Raw genomic sequence first — 21,423 nt, 5'->3', positions numbered from 1 at the left:
TAGTAAGTTTTGCCAGAGAGAAAGTAGACATTCCAAAAAATTTGGTTTTCCGTGCCTTTCAAAAAAAAGGATGAGCAGAAATATTATCAGGCTAAAATATTAGCTGTTTTGACAAAGAATTAGTCGTTTTATATCGAATGGATAGTATGGACATCTTTGGATCGATATGCGTGAATATGACGAAAACACTAACTCTTTTGAACCGTGCAGTTAATGACGTCAAGGTTAGTTGTTCCGACGCGAGGTTTAGGTACAGGTGCACTGGAAGTTTTTTGCCTTACCTGAGTGACTGCTGTCTGATTATTACATTGTTTTTGGTAAATTACTTATTCTGGCCAAGTTGGAATGCATTTTTTGACTCTTATAGAACTCAAAGCTGTTTTTGACTACAGCATTACACACGAAACAATTAGAAACAGGTTTTTTTTTGAGATAATTCAAACAATTAAATAAACTTGTTAGACATATTATTTAAAAAAATATCTGTCGTTTAAATTTTGATCCTGAAAAGCATGATGCAATAAGAAATTTAAACATTTTAATTTTAAAAACTTATAAAAAATCCAGTCCATGATTGAAGGATATAACAGTAGATAATACATTTTGACCTGAAAAGTGTGTTGTAATAAGAAATTTAAACACTTTAATTTTAAAAATTTAAAATTAAAAACAAGTCCAGTTTGTAACAAAACGACATAACAATGGCAATTTGATTTATGCTAACTTAGTTGTTCGATTTTTTTAAATCTGTAACATTTTATGTAAGCTAATTGAAAGGTTAAAAAAACTAGTTACGCATTCCGTTGCATATTTAATGCATTTTTTTAAAAATTAAAATGCAAATAAAATCTCGCTTCATGCGTTATAAACCTTTTGGTGTTAGCGTGAAATTATAGGAAAGTGGTGAGTGCATCAAGTTATAAAATCTGTGCGTGTTAGGTACTTAATTTTGGGAAGTTGCAGGTATAAGTTTGACGGAACATCAGTTATATTTCGGCGGATGTGCAACAACCGAATGAGAAATTATTCCACTTTGAAATTTATGAATAATTATTATCAAACACTAAATTTTAAAGCTTTATGTAAAAATAATTTCGTTTAAATGAAACCGTTTTTGTACAGTATAATTATTTAATTCTAATGTAGTGAAAAACCAATTGAAAACCCTGTCTGTATATGTGAACTTCCAAAATCTATCCAATCACATAAATATACCGGTGTTTTTAACTAGTTATTGTTTATTTAAAATTTTCTTGAAGATAGTGAAATGTTAGCTACATTTTTTTCTCAACTCAAATTGATCGAAAAAACTAACTTTACATTATGAAATTTTAGAATTCGCTAAAACTGTAACATAAAAAATGCTTCAAAATTTTAGCAAGAGTAATTTTATAAATTTGAATTTGTATACCTATTTTATTCTCAAAAAAAAATCGTGACGACAATAGAAATGTTAATAAATTGGAAAAATACGTCCTGAGAGAGATTGTATACATATATCAGAATTAATGTACAAGTCCTCATCAAAAAGTTGATGGTGTTATCTAAACAAGATATAAATCTTTCTTGAAATATTCATTTCGAAATGCGACCCTGTTTGTGCTCCGGTAATACGATTTATTTTTTACAGTAATGAATGAACTGATCTCCATTGCAGATTATCTTAAAAACGATTCATCCAAATATTCCGAAGTTTTTGAAACAATCGTGTTATGATTAAGTGTTGTATTGTCACATACATAGAAATAAGCTTTAAGGTACACTTAACGCTCGTTGTACTTTAGGGGCAAGGGACTTTTGCGGATACTTTTTTACTATAGGACAGATGTACCTACCATACATAAAAATTTAATGTGTTGTATTTTGTGCAACTCAGCAGAAAATTGCAACTTGCATCAAAACAATGCACTTTTTAATGACTTAACAGAATGGTTTTGAAATAATCGACAGGAATGCGTTAATTAAGCACACAACATCGTAACGTGGGAAAACTTACTGAAATCTAATAAACCTGCGTATTTATATTGAGAGCCTTTTTGTGACTGAAAAGAGGAAATAATATTTTTTACTACTGAAAATTAGTCATCGTCCTAAAAAACTTTTAGCTTCAGTATTGTTGCAATTGTACTAAATTGTTGGGGATAATCGAGCAAGTGCAGCGAAATTTAGATAATAAGCGTCGAAGCGAGACAAATTTCTTTTTGCCGCCAAATTTGCACCTTCCTGGGATGTTGTGGCTAGTCATTTCATTATTAATACATTTTCAAACAAAAAAAATCGAATAGTTACAAGGTTTCACTTTCGTTGAAATTTCCATACGGCAATAAAACATGGCATTTCAATTTGTTTGACACATTCTTAGTGCGTGGTTTCGAAGGACGCGACACGAAAGCTGTCACTTTATTTCGCGTAATCGAGCTAGCAGATAGTTAAGGAAAATCTATTTCGTGGGAAGGCGCACTATTGCAGACGTAATCATAAAAAAAAGCTTAAGCATAATAGACCTGTACTTTCTACACTTGATCTGAAAACGCTTAGTCTAGTGTACGCCTTAGTGGCAGCATGTCTTGGATACCTCCCAACTTAGCTCAATCATGTACGGTGCACACCACGATTACCGCCTGTCAGCCACAAACTTTTTTGTTCCTTCAACTTGTAACTCAATTATTTGGACGATCTTTGGACTCTAATAATGATTATGGTAGCAGTGAATACGACTTTAATACAGATTTTTATAATTTTTTTGACCAAACATGGGGCAGTGAAAAAATTACGCAGCGGAATGTAGAAGAATACGACTTCATAATAGCAGGTGCAGGAAGTGCAGGTTGTGTTTTAGCAAATCGTCTTACGGAGATAAAGAAGTGGAGAGTAAGTACATTTAATTTTTTTTTAGTAAACTGATTTTTTTATTTTAAATATTCCTATAATTTGTGACAGGTTTTTTAATTATGTAATAAATAAAATTGTTAATAATAAATATATAAAATTAAAAATTAAAGATCACATTAAAGTACATGCGTTATCATAAATCAAAAACATTTATTTTAAAGGTTTATTAATATTCCGTCCTTTGAACTGAACAACAAAACTGTCATTTTTTAGTGAAGCATTTTAGGGCTAAAAGGTCATTCATAATAAGTCATGAAAAAAGCTGGATCACATAAAATTTTTATTTTAAAACCTTTTTATAGATAATCCTTAAAATGTTCCAGTGGTATCATGTATGATATATGTCTGAATTATGGAACTTTCTCTTCAAACAGATACAACAGAAAACATAATTGTGGGAATAAATGGCGCACCTAATAATTAAATATAATTTATTTCTCTTTAAGTATATATTTGCATTGTATAATATAGACTTACCCTAAGTGCAAAGTGATTTTTTTCATTTAATTTTATACGCGTAATTAACTAGTACCCGTGTTAATAATTTTCTAATAATTGAAATGATAGATCAACCGAAGCTTCTTGTACTCCGTCGTCCGTTTTTAAATTCTAAAACCAACAGGTCCTATATTATATTTTATAACATCATTGTTCCTGATAAGAATGTATTATTTTACGCAAAACGAAAAACATGACGAACATAAATATTTAATAAATATTTATTGTTAACATGGTTTACACTCTAGTAAAAAATTGATGGTTTTTGTACATTTGCCCAAAATAATTACCAAAATAATATTATCTTAATATTTTGAAAATTATTTGCAGTGGATAATTGAAACAAACATACCGTCGTTTCGAAAAAAATTCGGGCAAATGATATTGACATTAAAGTCATATTCCCATTGCTTTTCATTAATCTATGATAACCTGATTTGCTCATCTTGCCCTAAATTTTTTGGAAACGACTGTATTTAATAAGTGTGTTAGTAATTAAAACTTTTTGACAGAAATTGTTATTTCGTTATGATAGCGATGATTGACATTTATACTTTGTCTAATAAATTAGTTAGATTCCTTAAAGCGAATTGGCCATATCTTGGCAAATAGTATCTCATAGTTTTACTACTATTAAAAGTGAAACACAGACAGTGTACAGTAGGGCAGTCAAATATACAAGCAAAAAAAGTATCTCTAACAAAATTTTTTACAGAATTTTTGTAAATATTCAAATAAAATAAAAGTGAATATTCTTTAAAAAACAAGAGTCCAAAAATAAGTTAAAACACTGCAAGTGGCACATTGTATTTTTCTCATTTTTTATTATTCGACCGTTTAATCATTAACGTTAACCAGAAATTCAACATTACACATTAATTATATTATTAGTTGGCATTACTTTCTGCACATTGTTGGGATAATTTTATGTAAAATATGTCAAGCGTTTAATTAAAGTTAATTATATGTATATCGTCATCATTGTCGTATTTTCACAGATTACTTCGTCATCATTGTTGTATTTTCACAGATTACTAAGTCCATTTTTTATTAACATTCACTTGATCGGGAGTCTCAGGGTAAGTCTCCAGGCTACACATTGACAATTACAATTTGTTTTTTCTAATTTTTACCAGAGATCTGGAGAAATCAACGAACAAATACACAAAAAATTCACACAGGACACTCAAGAGTAAATTTTTGAAATCATATGTGATAATTAAGTAATATAACAATTATTTCAGCAATGAAATTGTGGTTTTTCAAGTTACTTATACTCATAATCTATACTTATATAATAAAGCTGAAGCTTTTGTTTATTTGAACACGCATATCTCAGAAACTACTGGTTCAAATTCAAAAAATCTTTTTGTGTTGGATAGTCCATGTATCATATCTACATATAGGCTATATAACATCACGCTACAATCATTAGGAGCGAAGTAGCAATGAAAAATTTGGAAAAACGGGAAAATTATTCCTCCTATGACAGCTTCCGTTGCTTACGCTGCTTAAACGGTTAAAGTTACGTAAAAATCATGTATGACGAAATTGTTCCCCTCTAAAAGTTCTAAAGAAAAGTCCGCGACAGCATATGTCTATCTTTTAAGGTCAAGTCAGTATAACCTTTTTTATGGTAATGAAATTTGTTCTAAAATAATAATGCATTATGTATAAAATTCTCGCGTCACAGTGTTTGTAACCGAACTTCTCCGAAATGCGTTGACCAATTTGTATGAAATTTTTTGTGTATATTCGGTAGGTCTGACAATAAGTTGTAAACTATTTTTTAAACCCCTAAGTGATAAGGGTGGCCCACCCTAAAAAATGTTTGTCTATTTTTTGGACAAATTTTTTTTTATTTTTTTAAGATTTGGCATCAAAAAATACACATAACCCTAAATTTTCACCTTTCTACCACCAACCCCCATTTTTTAATCGTCTATAAAATAAAAATCAATTGCTGTTCCTTGTTAGTCTCGCTAAGACTCAAAAACGGTTTGACCGATTTGAACATTTTTTTATATTACGGGGATGGTTTATAAATAAAAAAATAAGGATAACTTAAAAGAACGGTTAAAAAATAAAAAAAATCTAAAAATTTTGTATGGGAATCGCCACTTCGAATTAATTTCAATAGTTGGCGTTTCTGACGGACCTGTCGTCTAACTGACGTGTCATACAAAACTAATTCTTCCGTGCGATTGTGAAAAGTATATTGCATTTCAAATCGTTCTTTGTTTTTTCGTAAAAAAAACGTCGTTTATTTTAAGAAAAGTCTTGGTTAAAGTGAATTTAATTACACATTGCGAAAGTTTCTTATTCATTTTGATCTGCCATTCTTTTTACCTATATTCACTTTGTTGGTTTCGACAAAACCTCAAACTTTACCGTTATTCGAGGATTTAATTTGAAGTTTTCAATATTTTAAAATTCTCAAGACAAAATTTACAGATTTGATTGACTGTGAAAATGATTCTGTGTCGTTTTATGAAGTTCATTAAAATACCGAGAAGACGACAAGCTCACATAGGTCCACGAAGTCAATCAAATGTGCGACGAATTACCTCAGGTGCAAACCGCAATGATTTATTTCATAGGTAATTCGGATATGGAAGTTGATCAGCGTTGTGTTCATAATCAACATAATCAAACATTGAAGCGAGAAATTGGGTAGTATGAATAAAACTGAGTAGATACTCATATTCGAAGTACGAAGTACCTACTTCATTATTACTCTTATATACCTGAGCATCTAGCATCTACTCTATGTACTGAGTACCTACTTGTAAACATTGTATCTCCCCGGACACAAACTGAACATCTACGCGTTTTGTGAGCATTTAATCTAGAAATGAGCATCGGCGTGGCAAATAACAGCTGTTTGTAAACCAGCTTAGAAAACCAGTAGGATCGTTGTAAGAGTGAATTTTAACTAAACATGGTGGCTTTCATGAACGTGGAATGTCGTCAAAAGGTGCATTCAGTTTGAAAAACACATTAGGAGCAGGAATATCGAAAACTTTTCATTTTATTTATGCATAAATTGTGCAGTGCGTTTTTTCTAACACTGGCCATAGAGATTCCCATCTCAAGGTGTCTACCCCATGCTAACTTATATTTTGGTACTCGATTTTTGCCTTGATGGTTGAACACTGTCACTGTTGTCCTTTTTTGTTGTATCGAGATGCTACTTGAGCATCAACTGTTACATACTGAAGTATTAGTATCATCTAGAAAAACTAGAAATATTTTGATTTGATATTCGAGTAGATGCTTCGTATTTCGAGTATGAGCATCTACTGAGTTTTATTTATATCAACCATTGTCAAAAAATTGATCGAACGTTGTTTCGACAGAACTTCCTTCGCACCAAAAGTATAATGAAACCTATTCAGCATTTTCGAGTTGAGTCTGTTCTTCACACAATTTTGTGATGACCTAATCAACATTTACTATCAACGCGTATACCACCTTGGATTGGTGCAGTGTAATACTAAAAATAACTGTATTGTATTCCCAAAATTATCTGCGAAAATCGAGTGAGCCATTCCATCAATTTTTTGGGGATTCTTAACAATTTACCATGCTTACAATAACTTTAAAACGTCTGCAAGATCTCAAAGTATTCATTTTTGCAACTCTTGAGTTATTCACTAAAATAAATTGACTGATCCATATATTTTTTGAGTCACTGTAAAAGCAAATCTAAAAAATATGAATGCAATGATAAATTACGAAAATATACTGATGATGTTTTCCACATTTTAGATAGGATTTATTCGGCAAAATCTTGAGATGACGTCTTCAAGTTTTTGGGCTTGATAAACATATATATTTTGATTGAAAACCTACCATGTCAAACAGTAACTTCAAAATGTCTGCAATATTTCAAAATTCAGTTTTGTAATTCTTGATTCAATCAATAAAATAAATTGACTGATTAATTTTTTTGAGACACCCCCTATAAGCAAAACTAAAAAATATGAATGGAATGATAAATCACAAGTATAGTTTCATCCTATTTTGGACATTTTAGATAGGATTCATTTGGCAAAATTTTGGGCTAACGTCATCAATTTTTTGGACGGGATAAGTAAATATATTTTGAATAAAAATTTATTATGCTTATCATATGTTTAAAACATCTGCAAGATTTCAAAGCATTCGATTTTGCAGATTCAAAATTAAATTGTAGGTGAAACGAAGTTCACGGGGTCAGCTAGTAATATAATATGTAGATAGCGGTAAAAACGATGTGCTAAATTCTGGTACACATGTACGTGAACGTGCAATTTTTGAAATTATAACGTATTTAAAATAACCACCTATACGTGTGTTATACAGAACTCTATCTCTTTTTCTATCAAATTTTCAACAACCAGACAAAAAAACACTACAAACAGATGACAGACAAATGTCTAACACCGCGGTTTATACATAAATTTAATCTTTTTTAAGAGTTTTGTTTAAATAAAAATCGCACAAATATTTAGTGACAGAGGTGTTAAATTAGATCACATTATCATTATTAACTCCTTTTAATGCATACAATAATGACCTAGGAGCGAAACATTTAAATGCGAGCAATTAGCAGTTATGTTAATAAACACGCGTAGTATTCAATGAAACTAACAATCTCTCGTAGCAATGCCAGGCGTAAGTTTTTTATAATTAAACTCACTGCTTATTTTCCTAGTGCACTGAGTTAATTAATTTTAAAGAATAATAGAAGCAATTTTTCTCGAAGCTTTAACTTTAAAAGAATATTTTCTCCATTTATTATCCACTGATTTATTATTTGTCCGGTATGTTAGATACAAAGTTTTCTGAAGCTCGTTATTGACTCCCGATTTTTTCATTGTACTGGTAACAGACAAAATTTTTCTATTAATGTAATAAATACTGTAATAATAGTAAAACCTGACTGATATGTGTAGATAGTGCTATCCAAATTTTTTCATAATTTTCAAAGGCCATTTCTAAAACTAGAATGTCTATAAAATAGCCGCTCAATTAGAAGATTTAACTTTTACCAACTTACTTTAGAGAGACGTGTGATAAGTGATAATTTTCTTAGAAGTTGGATTATTATATAGGCGTATATTTTTATTTGTTGTTCCTACAATTGCAACTTAATAGGTAAAATTAGGTATATTTGTCTGAACTTATTTATTATAATATGATCTTTAAAAACCATATAGTATATTTTATGGAATAATTGACTCGGTATTTTAAACGAATATGTAATTGTAAATAAATGTCGATCATTGCAATCTACCAGTCAAAATTATTTCAAACTGCATTCCTGTTTTTCATTTATTTAGGTGTCCTAGATCTCATTACAAATGTCACTAATCACGTCAATCCAAGCATGCATAGAAACATTTGGTTAAAATCTGGGCTAAGTACCAACTTTTGCATCTTTACCTATATGCTGCGTTTTATTATACGTACATCAATATTGTTTTTAAAGTAGAGATAAATAACTACTAGCAACAAATGTAGTAATAGCATTCTTGTAGTACAAATCGGTTACCAATCCTGCAGGCAATTTATGTGCAAATCAGATCTAGGTCTTTAGAGTAATGGCACTAATTCACAATGTCTTTTTACATACAGTAAGCTGCTATAATTACAATAGTTTTAAAACTTGTGTATTAATTTACATAGAGTTACCATAATTGCTACACTAGGATAATTAATAAGGCAATATCACTTGCACTGTAAGGATACTTTCAATGGAAATTTCACTATTTCAAATTATTGTGACGTGGGAACAAATTAATGGAGTGAAGCTAAAATATTCTAATGACTTTTTCTATGACAATAGTTCGGAAAATAGATTTCATTGTGATTTTGCAAGTGACAAGTTCATCTACATAAAATATATGTTGAATTTCTACACTGCATAAACTCCCCGACCTAATCGCTACGTTTATAAGGCACTTGTCAAGGCAGGGAACAAACGTTTATATTCTCTTTCATACGAATTTGTGAGCTCTGTGTACTTAAGTGGTACTCAATAATTTAACTCAATTTTAAAAATGTAGGTGTACTGTCTGAAGTATAACAATTTATCACAATTTTGTCCACGTATCAAAATATAGATGATAATAAACTGTTGGCTGTGCAGAGTTTTGTTCATTATGCAGTAATGGAACATATCTTTTAAATACGTAATAAATCATATATCCAGAGTACACTTTGTAAAACGTAGACGATTAACTCAGTTACACAAATAACACGACGATCAAACATTTGAACATTCAATGTAAGCTAGAACAACAGTTTTGCTGTAATTGTGCAAGTAGCGTCTAAACTCTATACATTAAAATTATTCCATAATATGTATATGTATCTAGAAGCGCATGTGTAAATTTTTATTAAAATGAAAGAATATATAGGTATATAGGTAAAATATTTTAGTTTCATAAGTAATTTAGCTAAAAAAAATTAGAAATATTGGTAATTAAAAATGAACATTGTTTATATCATGAAACAATTGGGTATGGTTATGGTTATCGTTGATGGTAACTGTTAATTAAGTAGAGATAATTTTCTCACTTTTTAGACTTACACAATTTTTATGCAATATTGGCGTCAAAAATTGCATCAAAGATAATGCAACTATGCATAATCATAATATTACAGCCACTGCATACAGGTACGCTACATTTATAATTATCTCTAATTAAATTTATGTTATGTATTATGTTTTCTAATCTATCATAGGAAAGAAAAAACACTTTTGCCTTATGCTTACTTCGAAAACCATAATACTTACAATTCCTACGTAGTTAACAACTGAAGACAGTGAGCCTTCCTTGCATATTTCTCATGACGTTGAGCCGGCTTCTTTGCCGCAGTTAGATTTCCTTCCGAATGTTTAGCTTCCTCAATTAGATATGGATATGAGACAATAACGTTATACCAGGTCACTACCGCGATACTGACGGGTCAGTCACCTAAACGTATCAGATTTTTCAGAGCATTTATTCATTAACAATAATCAACTCAAAAAACGGTACACTGCAATTGCTACCACAAACCACAACAAAAACTGTGAAGAATTCTTGCTTGGTTTGAGTTAAGTGAAAAGGCAATTTTTAAAACGAAGATAGTATTCTAATGTTTTGTTCTTACTTTTTCTGATGACACAATTCTTTTTCCTACTTTTCGTCTCAGTCTTTATCTTATAAGGGTGAAAGTTATAAACGTAGTTTCTACCATAGTCATTATCTTAGTTTACCTGACGATGGTTTTTAAAACCATAGCACTTGCTTCCTTCACAAAAGAAATGCAAATGTTTTGTGAAAGAATCTCTGGCATTAAAAACAACAGGAAAAACACAAAATAAACAAAAAAAAAATGTCTGCCTGATTCGTCCAGTCGTTTCGTTACCACGCTTTGCATCTTGCGAATTGAGTTTGTTTGGCGAAAATATGTTCTAATTAGAACAAGTAGGTCAATATAGAAGATGAAACATAACGACCAAGACAGAATCCAGTAAAATGTGTAGAATGTTAATAGATAAAGTACTCCTTTTGCATTCATTAAATTTACCATGGACACCGTAATATTCAAAATTTCGGAACAAAAAAAAATGTATATATGACAACGAATATTATGCTCAAACCGGGTTTAAAACAACATACAATGTCAATCAAAACCACTTGAATAGTAAATTTGTTTCTCCTGAAACCAAGTTACTTAGAAACAAATAAATGATTTTTTACTGTGGCTTAAAATGCATCAGCAACTAGGTTACTAGACTACACCGGTACCAACTTATAACATTAGATACAATATACAGATACTTATAATCATATGTATTTGAATTGTTACTCGCAAGAAGTCGATTACTTTGTAAACTCAGGAACTTTTTCTCGGGCGTTTGACGTTTCAACAGTTCCTCGTACATTGAAGTACGTCACTGTCTTCATTGAAATTTTTGTGACAACTTTTTATGAGAGATACAGTTTCAGGAGTCCTTGTTAAATTTTACTGGATCGGAGATTTGTCGTTCCAGCTTTTTGACTTTATCCATTAAGAGTTTCATCTGTTTCGTAATGGTTTCGTTAACCATGGATAATTCATTAACACTGATGGCAATCATTACTGTTCTGTGTCTTGTTAGTCATATTCTTAGCTTTAATTAAATATTTACGAGCCAGGAACGCATCGGGATGTGTGTACACGGTACCATAGCTGGTTAAAAAGGCAAAAAAAAAATTGTTTTACATGCAAATTTAAAATAAAAAATAAATAAATATTGGCTTATTTTGAGTATAAAATATCTGTGTTTTAAAAAATATAAAAATAATTTTCTCATGTTAGTCTAAAAGAACATTGCGGCTCTCACCTTCGCGCACTTCGAATGAGTATCATGTGTGGACGAAAAACGCTTTGATATAATAAAAAATAAAAAAAAATTAAACAGTACGCCTTTGAGCTTTTACGATCAAGTTATCTCCTAAATTAAAGAATTTTTCTTGGTCTTTATTGAAAGTAATGCGAAGATGTTGAATAAAAACTAAAAAGCAATTGCTCAAAGAAAAAACATTTTAATCTTAATGTTCCGGTAAATAGACCGGAACCTATCTCTTAGTACAACATATAGCAAGAATCATTTTTTGCACTCATTTGTTTTACATCAAATTTTTATTAATTTAATACCCATGTTATTATATTAAGTAAATTTGGGTGTAATGAATTTCATAGAATCCCCTATAGATAAAAATTTTATTATGCTGACAGTTCGCGCACTTATTGGCACTTTCTGTCTGGAATTAAAGCAGTTATTTGAACCGATCTCCTTAGTCAAGGTTTATACGACATGAGTATAATTAGGTTGTTTTATTTTGTGCTTTGCTTAACCGCATAAATAGTTCTTGCCTACCTGCATACATTTTTTTAAGTACCTTCCGCATCTCACGGTGAAAGTTTTATCTAATTTGTTTGATAATGCAGCTTATATATGAATGACGCATAGAAAGTCGATTTAAATTGATTCTTAGGCATTTGTAACATAAGAACAAGGGCTTTGTAGATTTTTTGCTCCGTATTTACTGAAATGTAACTAACTGGTTAGGGTATAATCTTATTTAAATCAGTTTTTTATAAAAATATGGGTACGTGGTTTTTCCAATGTGATTATTAAAGTGTTACCTATGTATTTAATTCAGCTTCACACTTATTGCTATTTAACTCCATTTTTTCATAATTAATTTCAATTTTCATATCATGTACATCAATTGTCGTATGAACACAGTGTCATTATTATTTTTACATGAAATAAAATCGCATTACTATTACTGTATTCAATGGTACTTTAAAGCAAGAGATTGGTCTTGAACAGAGCGAATAAATCACCGAAAGTGCAAATATAGTTTTTTTTTTTTTTCTATGACGGCATTTAAACAGTAAACGAATTGGTGGAATTGCTTTATAACAACAGTCTTTTTATTTATATATTTTTAAGTGACCTATCCGTTTATTGCATAAAACACGGAAGATTAGGTTTAACAAATTGCATTATTGCAGTTTTAAGTCACAACTGCCAAAAAATAATTTAGTAATGCAATTATTTTATGGCTTGTTTTAAAAAAGGAAAGACTTGTCTTTTTTTTACTATTGTATTAGTCTATAAAAATATAGAGAAAGTACTCAATTGAAATCAACAGTAGTTTTCTCTCTCCAAAGGTTGACATTGTTCAAGTTTACACCTCCTTTTGGTACTTGTTAAAAAATTTAAAAATATCTCAAATTTGTCAAGTATTTGACAGTGTAATCACAATAAGATCAGAATAGGATAGAAATTAAGTTTAAATATTTTACAATAGATGTAAATTACCACCAAAAATTTCTAGCGATTTTAATTAGGTAACCAAAATTCAGGTCAAAACAAGTGATATTTAGAGGGGTTGAAATTTTAAACGTATTATTAGCTTACGTTCAATTAAGCCTTGCGATCAGCAATAATTACGATACTGACACTATTTTCACAGACATCCATAACTTCACATGGAAAAAATTGGGACATTTTCAAACAGAATTTTATTATGGTAAATGGTTAAAAGGATGTGAAATTCGAAAAAGTTCTGCTATGCGAGTGCACGTTTAGCTGTGGGTAAAATCAACTTTTAAACTTTTTTATACATACATCAGGGGCGCCTATGTACAAAATTACAACGTCTACAAACACACTGGACATATCAAAATAGTAATTTTCAACATTTAAATAATTAACCGGAAATCTGTTTCATAATTGTTAAAACTAATTTTTTATCTCGTTCCACTTGTATAAAATGTGTCAAAACTTACATCCAGTTACATCTAAAGATGTGTCTTGGATATATGATATGTTATTTCTGATGAAATGCTGATAAAAGCCCGGAACAGAGACCGAATCATGGCTGATTTAGACGTTTTGTTTACACCCCTGCCATGGAAACCTCACCTCCTAGCCGCCTGATTCACCCGGACTGCGGTCCCGTTTCAACAATGCTCGGCAGGATTGAGTTACTATCGCGGGTTTTAATTTTCATTCTGCGCGAACACGTATAATATTCTTGGATAATCTTCTCGCTAATACACACATTCGGAAACAACTACACACCGCTTATATTAATAATATTGGGGCACATAACGCGGGGGTCGACAAAAATCACCATATATTACGCCGATTGGTAATGTGCATAAAATTTTGTGGAGTGTTGGAATTTCCTTTACGTGGACATGACGAAAGTAGGGAATCACAAAATCCAGGTATATTTCGAGGTCTGATTGATTTTATGGCTGAATTGGACTCTGCTTTATCAGATTATTTGAAAGAAACAACGGTTGAAAATTAACTTTTAGATGCCATGAACGTAAAATTTTGACCGTAGGCAAAAAGGTATGTGGAGAAGTCCTTTTTTATTTTTATTGAATGTATTTTTGTATTTATTTTCGTCACACAATTTCGTCTATTAACTGGTAATAACAACCTGTTCTATATCTTCATATTTAACTTATCAATCAAATTGTGTTCCCCCATTTCAAAAGATCACGAGCCGCCACTGACATGCATATTGAGATTGAGATGTCTGGAATATTTATTAAAAATAGTGATAAGTTTCCGAGCTAAAATCAAATTATCATTATAAAACCAGAATCGAAGGGATTTGATTTCAAAAACTAACAAATGTAACGAGGCATTCTTATTACGCCAGCAATTTTTTTTAGCATTATAAACCTCCCATTAATATTTTCTATAATAAAATTAAGTAGTATTTTTTGTACTAATGCATAAGGAATAAATTTTACTTTACTCAATCATTTTTGTAGTAATACCTAATACTTTTCAGCACTCTGATAGAATTTTGACTTATGTAATTTCGTATTATAACACAAATACTTATTACTTGCCTACTTTGTTATATTACGTTATGAAATTAAAAAAACAAAACTCCTTTCTTGATTACGCTTCTACAGCATAGCCGCAGTAAATAGTCCAAATAACCCACTATGAATATAATGCAAAGAAAATTCAATAATTTAATTCGTCGACTTCGGTAGTATTTCTTAAATAAGTACATACGAAATTTTAGTTCGTTTCTAATTCTCAAGCTGCAAAAAACATAACACAAGTGAAAAATGCATGAATGTTTAAACTTGGATATAATCGTAAATTATTAAATACAATAAGCTGATAGAGTAGGTAACGTAGAAAAAGAAGATGCAAACAAAAGAAACTAAAAATGAGAAATCTATGGAGAACTGCAAAAGTAAGAAAGTGACATACTTATAAGTAGTGTAAAGAAGTAACGCAGCAAACACATACATAATACAAGGTGTGTGTTTTTTTTCTAAAATGAACGTATTGAAAATATATGTTACATGATGCAATTAGAGTCAATATGATTTCATTTAATGAAGTATTTCTAGATGACTACATATATGGTGAATGTAATTAAGTCGTGTTAAAGTTGTATAGATAAAGCCGAAGATTTTGCAACAATAACCAACAAAGCAAACAGCAAATCAGTGAAATGAATATTGATTGTTGCGGCTAACAACCTATTAGCAAATTATTTTGTTTACTGTACAAATGCACAAAAGAATGATTATGGAGAATGTAGAGCATTCGCTACTAATGTCAACAGTGAAAGTGTATAGACAACAAAAATACGTGATTTAAATAAGTCACGGTTTCCACGGACACTTGATTTAAATCAAGTTTTTTTATCTTGTGTTGTCTATAATACTTTCGATTGTGATTTAACAAAAACCCATGGTGCGTATATGTAGTGCATCAACTGCATTTATTGAATAGTTTAGAAAGACCGGAAATTTTCATTATTGAATATATATTTTCGCGCTAGGTACAAATTTTGGAATTAAAGCAAAAAATTTCGTATACCTTGTAATACTAACAGCTATAATAAGTATAAGTAATATAGTGTAAAAACAAATTGCCATAATTTGTTAAAAAATTAATATGTCATTTTCTACAATATATTATTTTTTGGTTAATTTTGATATTATATTAGATCTTTCATCTTTCAATGAACACGCCGGTTACGCTGTAACTTAATTGGTGGTTATGGTTACAGAAAAAAGTTCTGTTCACAATGATGGTCTACTTTCAATGTACTAACGAAGTTACGTAAAATCATGCACTACATGGCGTATCTAATAGCAAGATTACAAAATTGACCACATATGTATTTAAAACAATTTGTAAGTAATGATTTATTAGATTAAAAATATAGATAAAATAAATTCCTCTGTCAATATTGACTGTATTTCTTTGTCTTTTTTTCAGCTAATTTGTACTTCCTGTGTCAACAGTGAATGGTTTTTTAGACAACAATCAGTAGTTAAATTAATAATTTTTAAAGCAATTTTACGAAGTATTTCACGGTGGTCGGTTTTTTTGTCGGTCAGTGTATATGCAACGTTTAACTTAACCTGATTGTCTAATAAAATAATGCAGTGTCTGGAAATACGTACTTTTTTTATTTTTAAATCAAAATAATCTTGAATCTCATTTTACACATTTCGAAGAACCCATCCACCATAATTTTATGTTTAATATTTTACACGTAACCACCTGAAAACAATGGGCTAATAATAAAATAACTGGAAAATATATATATTGTAAATATTAGAAAATATGTGACTGATTAGATTTTTACTTCAACTTTTTGAAATACTTTTTAGCTGATATTTTAGAAGGAAAGTGATTTAGAGTGCCACTTTTTTTTTGAAATTCGGTTAATTAATTCGTTTTATTTTAACATTGCCATTAACAACTGAGACCGTTACAAAGCATTTTGAATGTTACGTGAAAGAATGACGCAAACATTTTTTGCGCGTCTGTTTTAACTGGTATGGAAAATCGGTTTAGTGAATTACTTCTCTTAAATTTTTTACAAAATTATATAAATAACTTTGCAAATTTACCTGTCCTGTTACTCCACCTTTAACTTGATGAAAGTTTCATGAAGATATAGCCTCATTTCTTAGCTAACTAAACAATCTAACAACATTTTAAAAAATTGGTCCAAGGTTACTTCGACAGAACTTCCGTCGCCCTTGAAGTACAATCCAACAAATTCCGCTTCTTTGAAAAATTATAGAAAATTTGCCTTTTCTGATAACTTTTAGGTATATAGTAACAACCAGTGGTAAATTACGCTTCGAACCCCCTGCGCTGCGGGTGTGCAAATTCCAAGGAGGTGCCGTCCACAGATATACACACAATATGCAATGTATTCAAAGCAAATAACCAAGCGAAAAGAGTGTATTATTATCAGTGTACATACTTAACTACGATTGTTTATATTTATACATCAAAATAATACCACGTAGAAATTTGTTTAATTTGACACAATACTAAAATTATTAATTAAACCACGGAACAAAATGTTTTAAATACGATTATTATTATTCTTATTTGATCATAATTAAATAAAAACGTGGGTATTCTCACATTTTCTAGAAAATGGTCTCAAATCATCAATAATTTCCTGAGATACTGAAGGTCTTCAACGAGATTTCTCTTTGTTGACACTGCCAATTTGAACAAATCTGTTGATTACATCTCTAATGTGACCCTTTAACGATGTTTCTTGAATTATTAAAGCACGGTATTTCCCAGATATTCTTCCTTGCAAGCGGTTACGGAATACACCAACTCTTCGTTTATAAAGTCGCATTGCGATAACAAGACATAACAATAAAAATGTCTTCTTCAACAGAATAAACCACTTTCACAGTCTTCGTTTCCTGACAGAAAAACAAATTTTTAAATCCATGGCCAACTACGCCCTTAAAATCATTTATAAAAGCCCTGTATTTGCAAAATGATTAAAATTATTTTGTTTTTAAATTTTGCTCATGCATTTTGAGAAATATGTACTTAAAAAATACATATTCCTTAAACTTATATTTATGTAGTATATTTAAAACGTATAACTTTTTATTTTCGTCCCATATACATACCTAATATATGAAGATCCGTCGTAATAACCACTCTGTTCCAGTGGAAGACAACATTACTAAGAATTTTACTTTTTTACAGGTATTGCTTCTTGAAGCCGGTGACGAAGAACCCGAAGTAGCCGACGTTCCTGCATTTGCTCCATTGCTTCAACATTCTAGTATTGACTGGGATTTCATGACACAGCCTAGTCCTCACAGCTGTTTAGCGAGACGCAATGGACAGTGTGCTTGGGCTAGAGGCAAAGTTATGGGCGGATCGTCAACTATTAACTACATGATTTACATCAGAGGTAATCCCCGCGATTACGATGAGTGGGCTGAAAAAGGAAATGACGGCTGGTCATATGATGAAGTTCTTCCTTATTTCATGAAATCTGAAGACAATCACGACATACCACATGTTGCACCTTATGTTCATGGAGTAGGAGGATATCTAAGTGTGGAAAGATTTCAGTATCAAGACCAAAATGTTATGGCAATGTTTAGGGCTTTAGGAGAATCGGGGCTAGAAATTTTGGACCAAAATTCTGGTCACCAAATTGGAGCTAGTTTATTAGAGACTACGACGAGAAACGGAAGACGAGAGAGTGCCAATATTGCGTTTATTAGACCGATTAGAAGGAAAAGACAAAATCTTGTAATTGAAACAAAAGCTTATGTTCTCCGAGTTCTTATTGATCCTAAAACGAAAGCTGCTTATGGAATAGAGTACGAGAAAAATGGTAAATTAGTCCGAGCCTTTGCGAGAAAAGAGGTTATAGTATCATGTGGCACCATAATGTCGCCCAAAGTTCTAATGTTAAGCGGTGTTGGACCTGCCCATCACTTAAAAAGTTTTGGAATTCATGTGATTAAAGATCTTCCTGTAGGATATAATTTGCATGATCATACGACAATCGATGGTGTAATGTTCCAGCTACCAAATGAAACCGCAACTAACGGAGATGAAGAACAACAAAGAAAGGATGTGTATTACTACAGAGAAAAACAAGCAGGTCCTTTGTCGTCGACAGGTCCTGCACAGTTAAATGCCTTCGTTCAAACAAAATACGAATTCGAACTGGATCGACCCGATATACAGTACGCCATAGATGCCACAACTCTTGAAGACTTTTTAAAGGATCCTATTTTAACGGCGGAAACCAGAGTTTCGCCAATGGCTTACTATGACACGTTTGTTATAAGACCCATTTTACTAAATCCAAAAAGTCGAGGCGTAATTACATTAAACGATACAGATCCAATTTATGGTCATCCTCTCATATATGCAAATACATTTTCAAAAGGGACAGATTTACTAAGAATAGTTGAAGGAATAAAACAAGCATTAAGCTTATTAGAAACACACTCTCTCCAAAAGCTAGGTGCTCAATTGGTTACCACTCCTTTATATCCCTGTGATGATTTAGAATTTGGAACTGATGACTACTGGATTTGTGTAATAGAATCATACACAACGACTATTTACCATTTTGTTGGTACGTGTAAGATGGGGCCAAAAGACGATGAATCGGCCGTCGTTGATCCTGAACTGCGAGTACATGGTATAAAAAGGTTGCGAGTAGTCGATGCATCGATTATGCCAAAAATTGTAAGAGGTAATACAAATGCTCCCACGATTATGATTGCGGAAAAAGCAAGTGATATTATTAAGTCAACTTGGTTGAAGTAAAAGAAACTGCACTACTACCTAGGTGTTTAAAAATAATGCATCCATTATCGAATAATATAATCAGTAACTTTTACATTAACTGAATATTTCAAGATTATGTTTCCCACAACTATAAAGTAATAGTTCAAAACTTTGAAACTTTTAAAAATCGTACCATAACTTCATTTCAAACACCCGATAACTACTCTACAAAAAATTTTTGAATGTAGCGCAGATAGTTAATTTGAAAAATTTGGCCATAAATTTTATATTTACGTTAAATATAACTGTCTATGTAAATATTTTTTGTAGTTATTTTTTTTTAAGTCTCTCTGAAAACAATTTGAAATTTTGAAAATTCGCACTGTACCAAAAAGCCTAAAGGAGTAATGAATGTTACAATGTTCATTTATAAAAGATTTATACATATTTATTGAAAGGTATTTTTGTCTTTTTATTTAGATCAGTTTTACATTTTTTTACTTTAAATTAACAATTACCTAAATTTTCAAATTACGATGCTGAGATTTCAATTAAACGGTAAATAGTTTTTTTGTTATGTGAAGTGGAGTGAAGTATGTGTGGGTTAAATTAAAAATCCCTAATTTCCTTTTTTGAAATTTAATTAAAGTGTTATCTACCAAAAATAATTTAGTGGATTTGATAAAAAAAAAGGAAACTCACTCTAGAGTGTTATATTTTTTATTTGGCTGGATTATCATTAAAACAATGAGAAACACGTATAGGGGCAAGAGTACTGGTAACAGTAACAATAGATACCACAAAGAGTTACGGGAATGTTTGAGTTTGTGTTCATATTTATTACAAATATCACTATAATTTCCTGCTTATATTAATAACAAAACAAAAAATATGGATGCATTTTTGACTAATTCGTCAAAAATGAAATTTTAGAAGTATTTTTTAAACATTTAGCGTCGAGTGTGCAGACATTGTACATTGACCATTAACCTAAGTGTAACAAAATGTGTAAAGGACTTTCTTCATAAAGTCAAATTGAAAAGTAGGCAGGTTTTAATATGTTAGCAATTATTATTGTTGGCAATGACATGCCAAGTATTAATTGTCGCCACATTGAAATGTCAGTTATATCAACAATAAGTTTCGAAATTATATTTAACATAAAATTGTCTTATTCTTCCCAACCATGATTGGTTGTATTTTCAAAGTAAAATGAAAGCCTCTTTTAATTATTATGCGAATTGAATTGTTGAAATTACTGACACTGAATGTAAGCCTACTTACACTTGACAGATTGTATTATACTTTCATTACCAGAAGCGTTGATAATATTTTTACGATTATTGAACTCATGTAAATACGAAAGAAATAAATAAAAACAATTATTTTTTTTCTTTTTAATATATATTTCCAACCTTTATTGTTTGTAACGAATGATTAATAATAAATAATGAAAGTGAGCAACAAGTTGCGGTAATGTGTGGAAATATATGTACATACAAAAATAAAACTGAAGGGTTCAATGTTTTTACACATATGGTGTGGATCAAGGGATCAAGGAATGCGCGAGCCCTAATGAAAATATCCTGAACCCTTGAAGTTTTGTAAATGTAACTGCGTTTCAAGTTTTTTACTTGAACACAGGGCCTTCCCTAAATTAGAATTATGTCGTATTTCTTTAATAGCGGTAACTCATAAACAAGTTAAGTATTAACACTGGTATTTAATTTGTTAGATCATTTAGCGAACTGACTTACTTTAACAATATTCACCTTTAAAGGAAATGGTTGCACCCTTAGCGAACGTTATTCGGACTATTCAAAGGTGAGTATTGCGAAACATACGTGGTTTATCTTTAAATTGTCTACGCAAATTGTGACTGAGGATGATTAGACAAATTTTGAATA

The 21,423-nt window shown here is 30.8% G+C and overlaps 1 protein-coding gene across 1 annotated transcript; it reads left to right on the top strand.

Annotated features, from left to right (window-relative positions):
• The first annotated feature begins 2,543 nt into the window (after positions 1-2,543).
• Positions 2,544-20,875, top strand: LOC135134173 (glucose dehydrogenase [FAD, quinone]-like). Its single transcript, XM_064062791.1, has 2 exons — positions 2,544-2,871; positions 17,963-20,875. Exons 1-2 carry the CDS (start codon positions 2,563-2,565, stop codon positions 19,553-19,555), a joined length of 1,902 nt encoding a protein of 633 aa, XP_063918861.1. The 5' UTR covers positions 2,544-2,562; the 3' UTR covers positions 19,556-20,875.
• The last annotated feature ends 548 nt before the right edge of the window (positions 20,876-21,423 follow it).

Source organism: Zophobas morio, unplaced genomic scaffold (genome assembly GCF_036711695.1).
Source record: "Zophobas morio isolate AGI-343-1 ecotype UQ-CSIRO unplaced genomic scaffold, CSIRO_AGI_Zmor_V1 ptg000023l, whole genome shotgun sequence".
Lineage (NCBI taxonomy): Eukaryota > Metazoa > Arthropoda > Insecta > Coleoptera > Tenebrionidae > Zophobas > Zophobas morio.
Note: the sequence above shows the minus strand (reverse complement) of the source record. Positions and strands in the feature narration are given on the sequence as shown.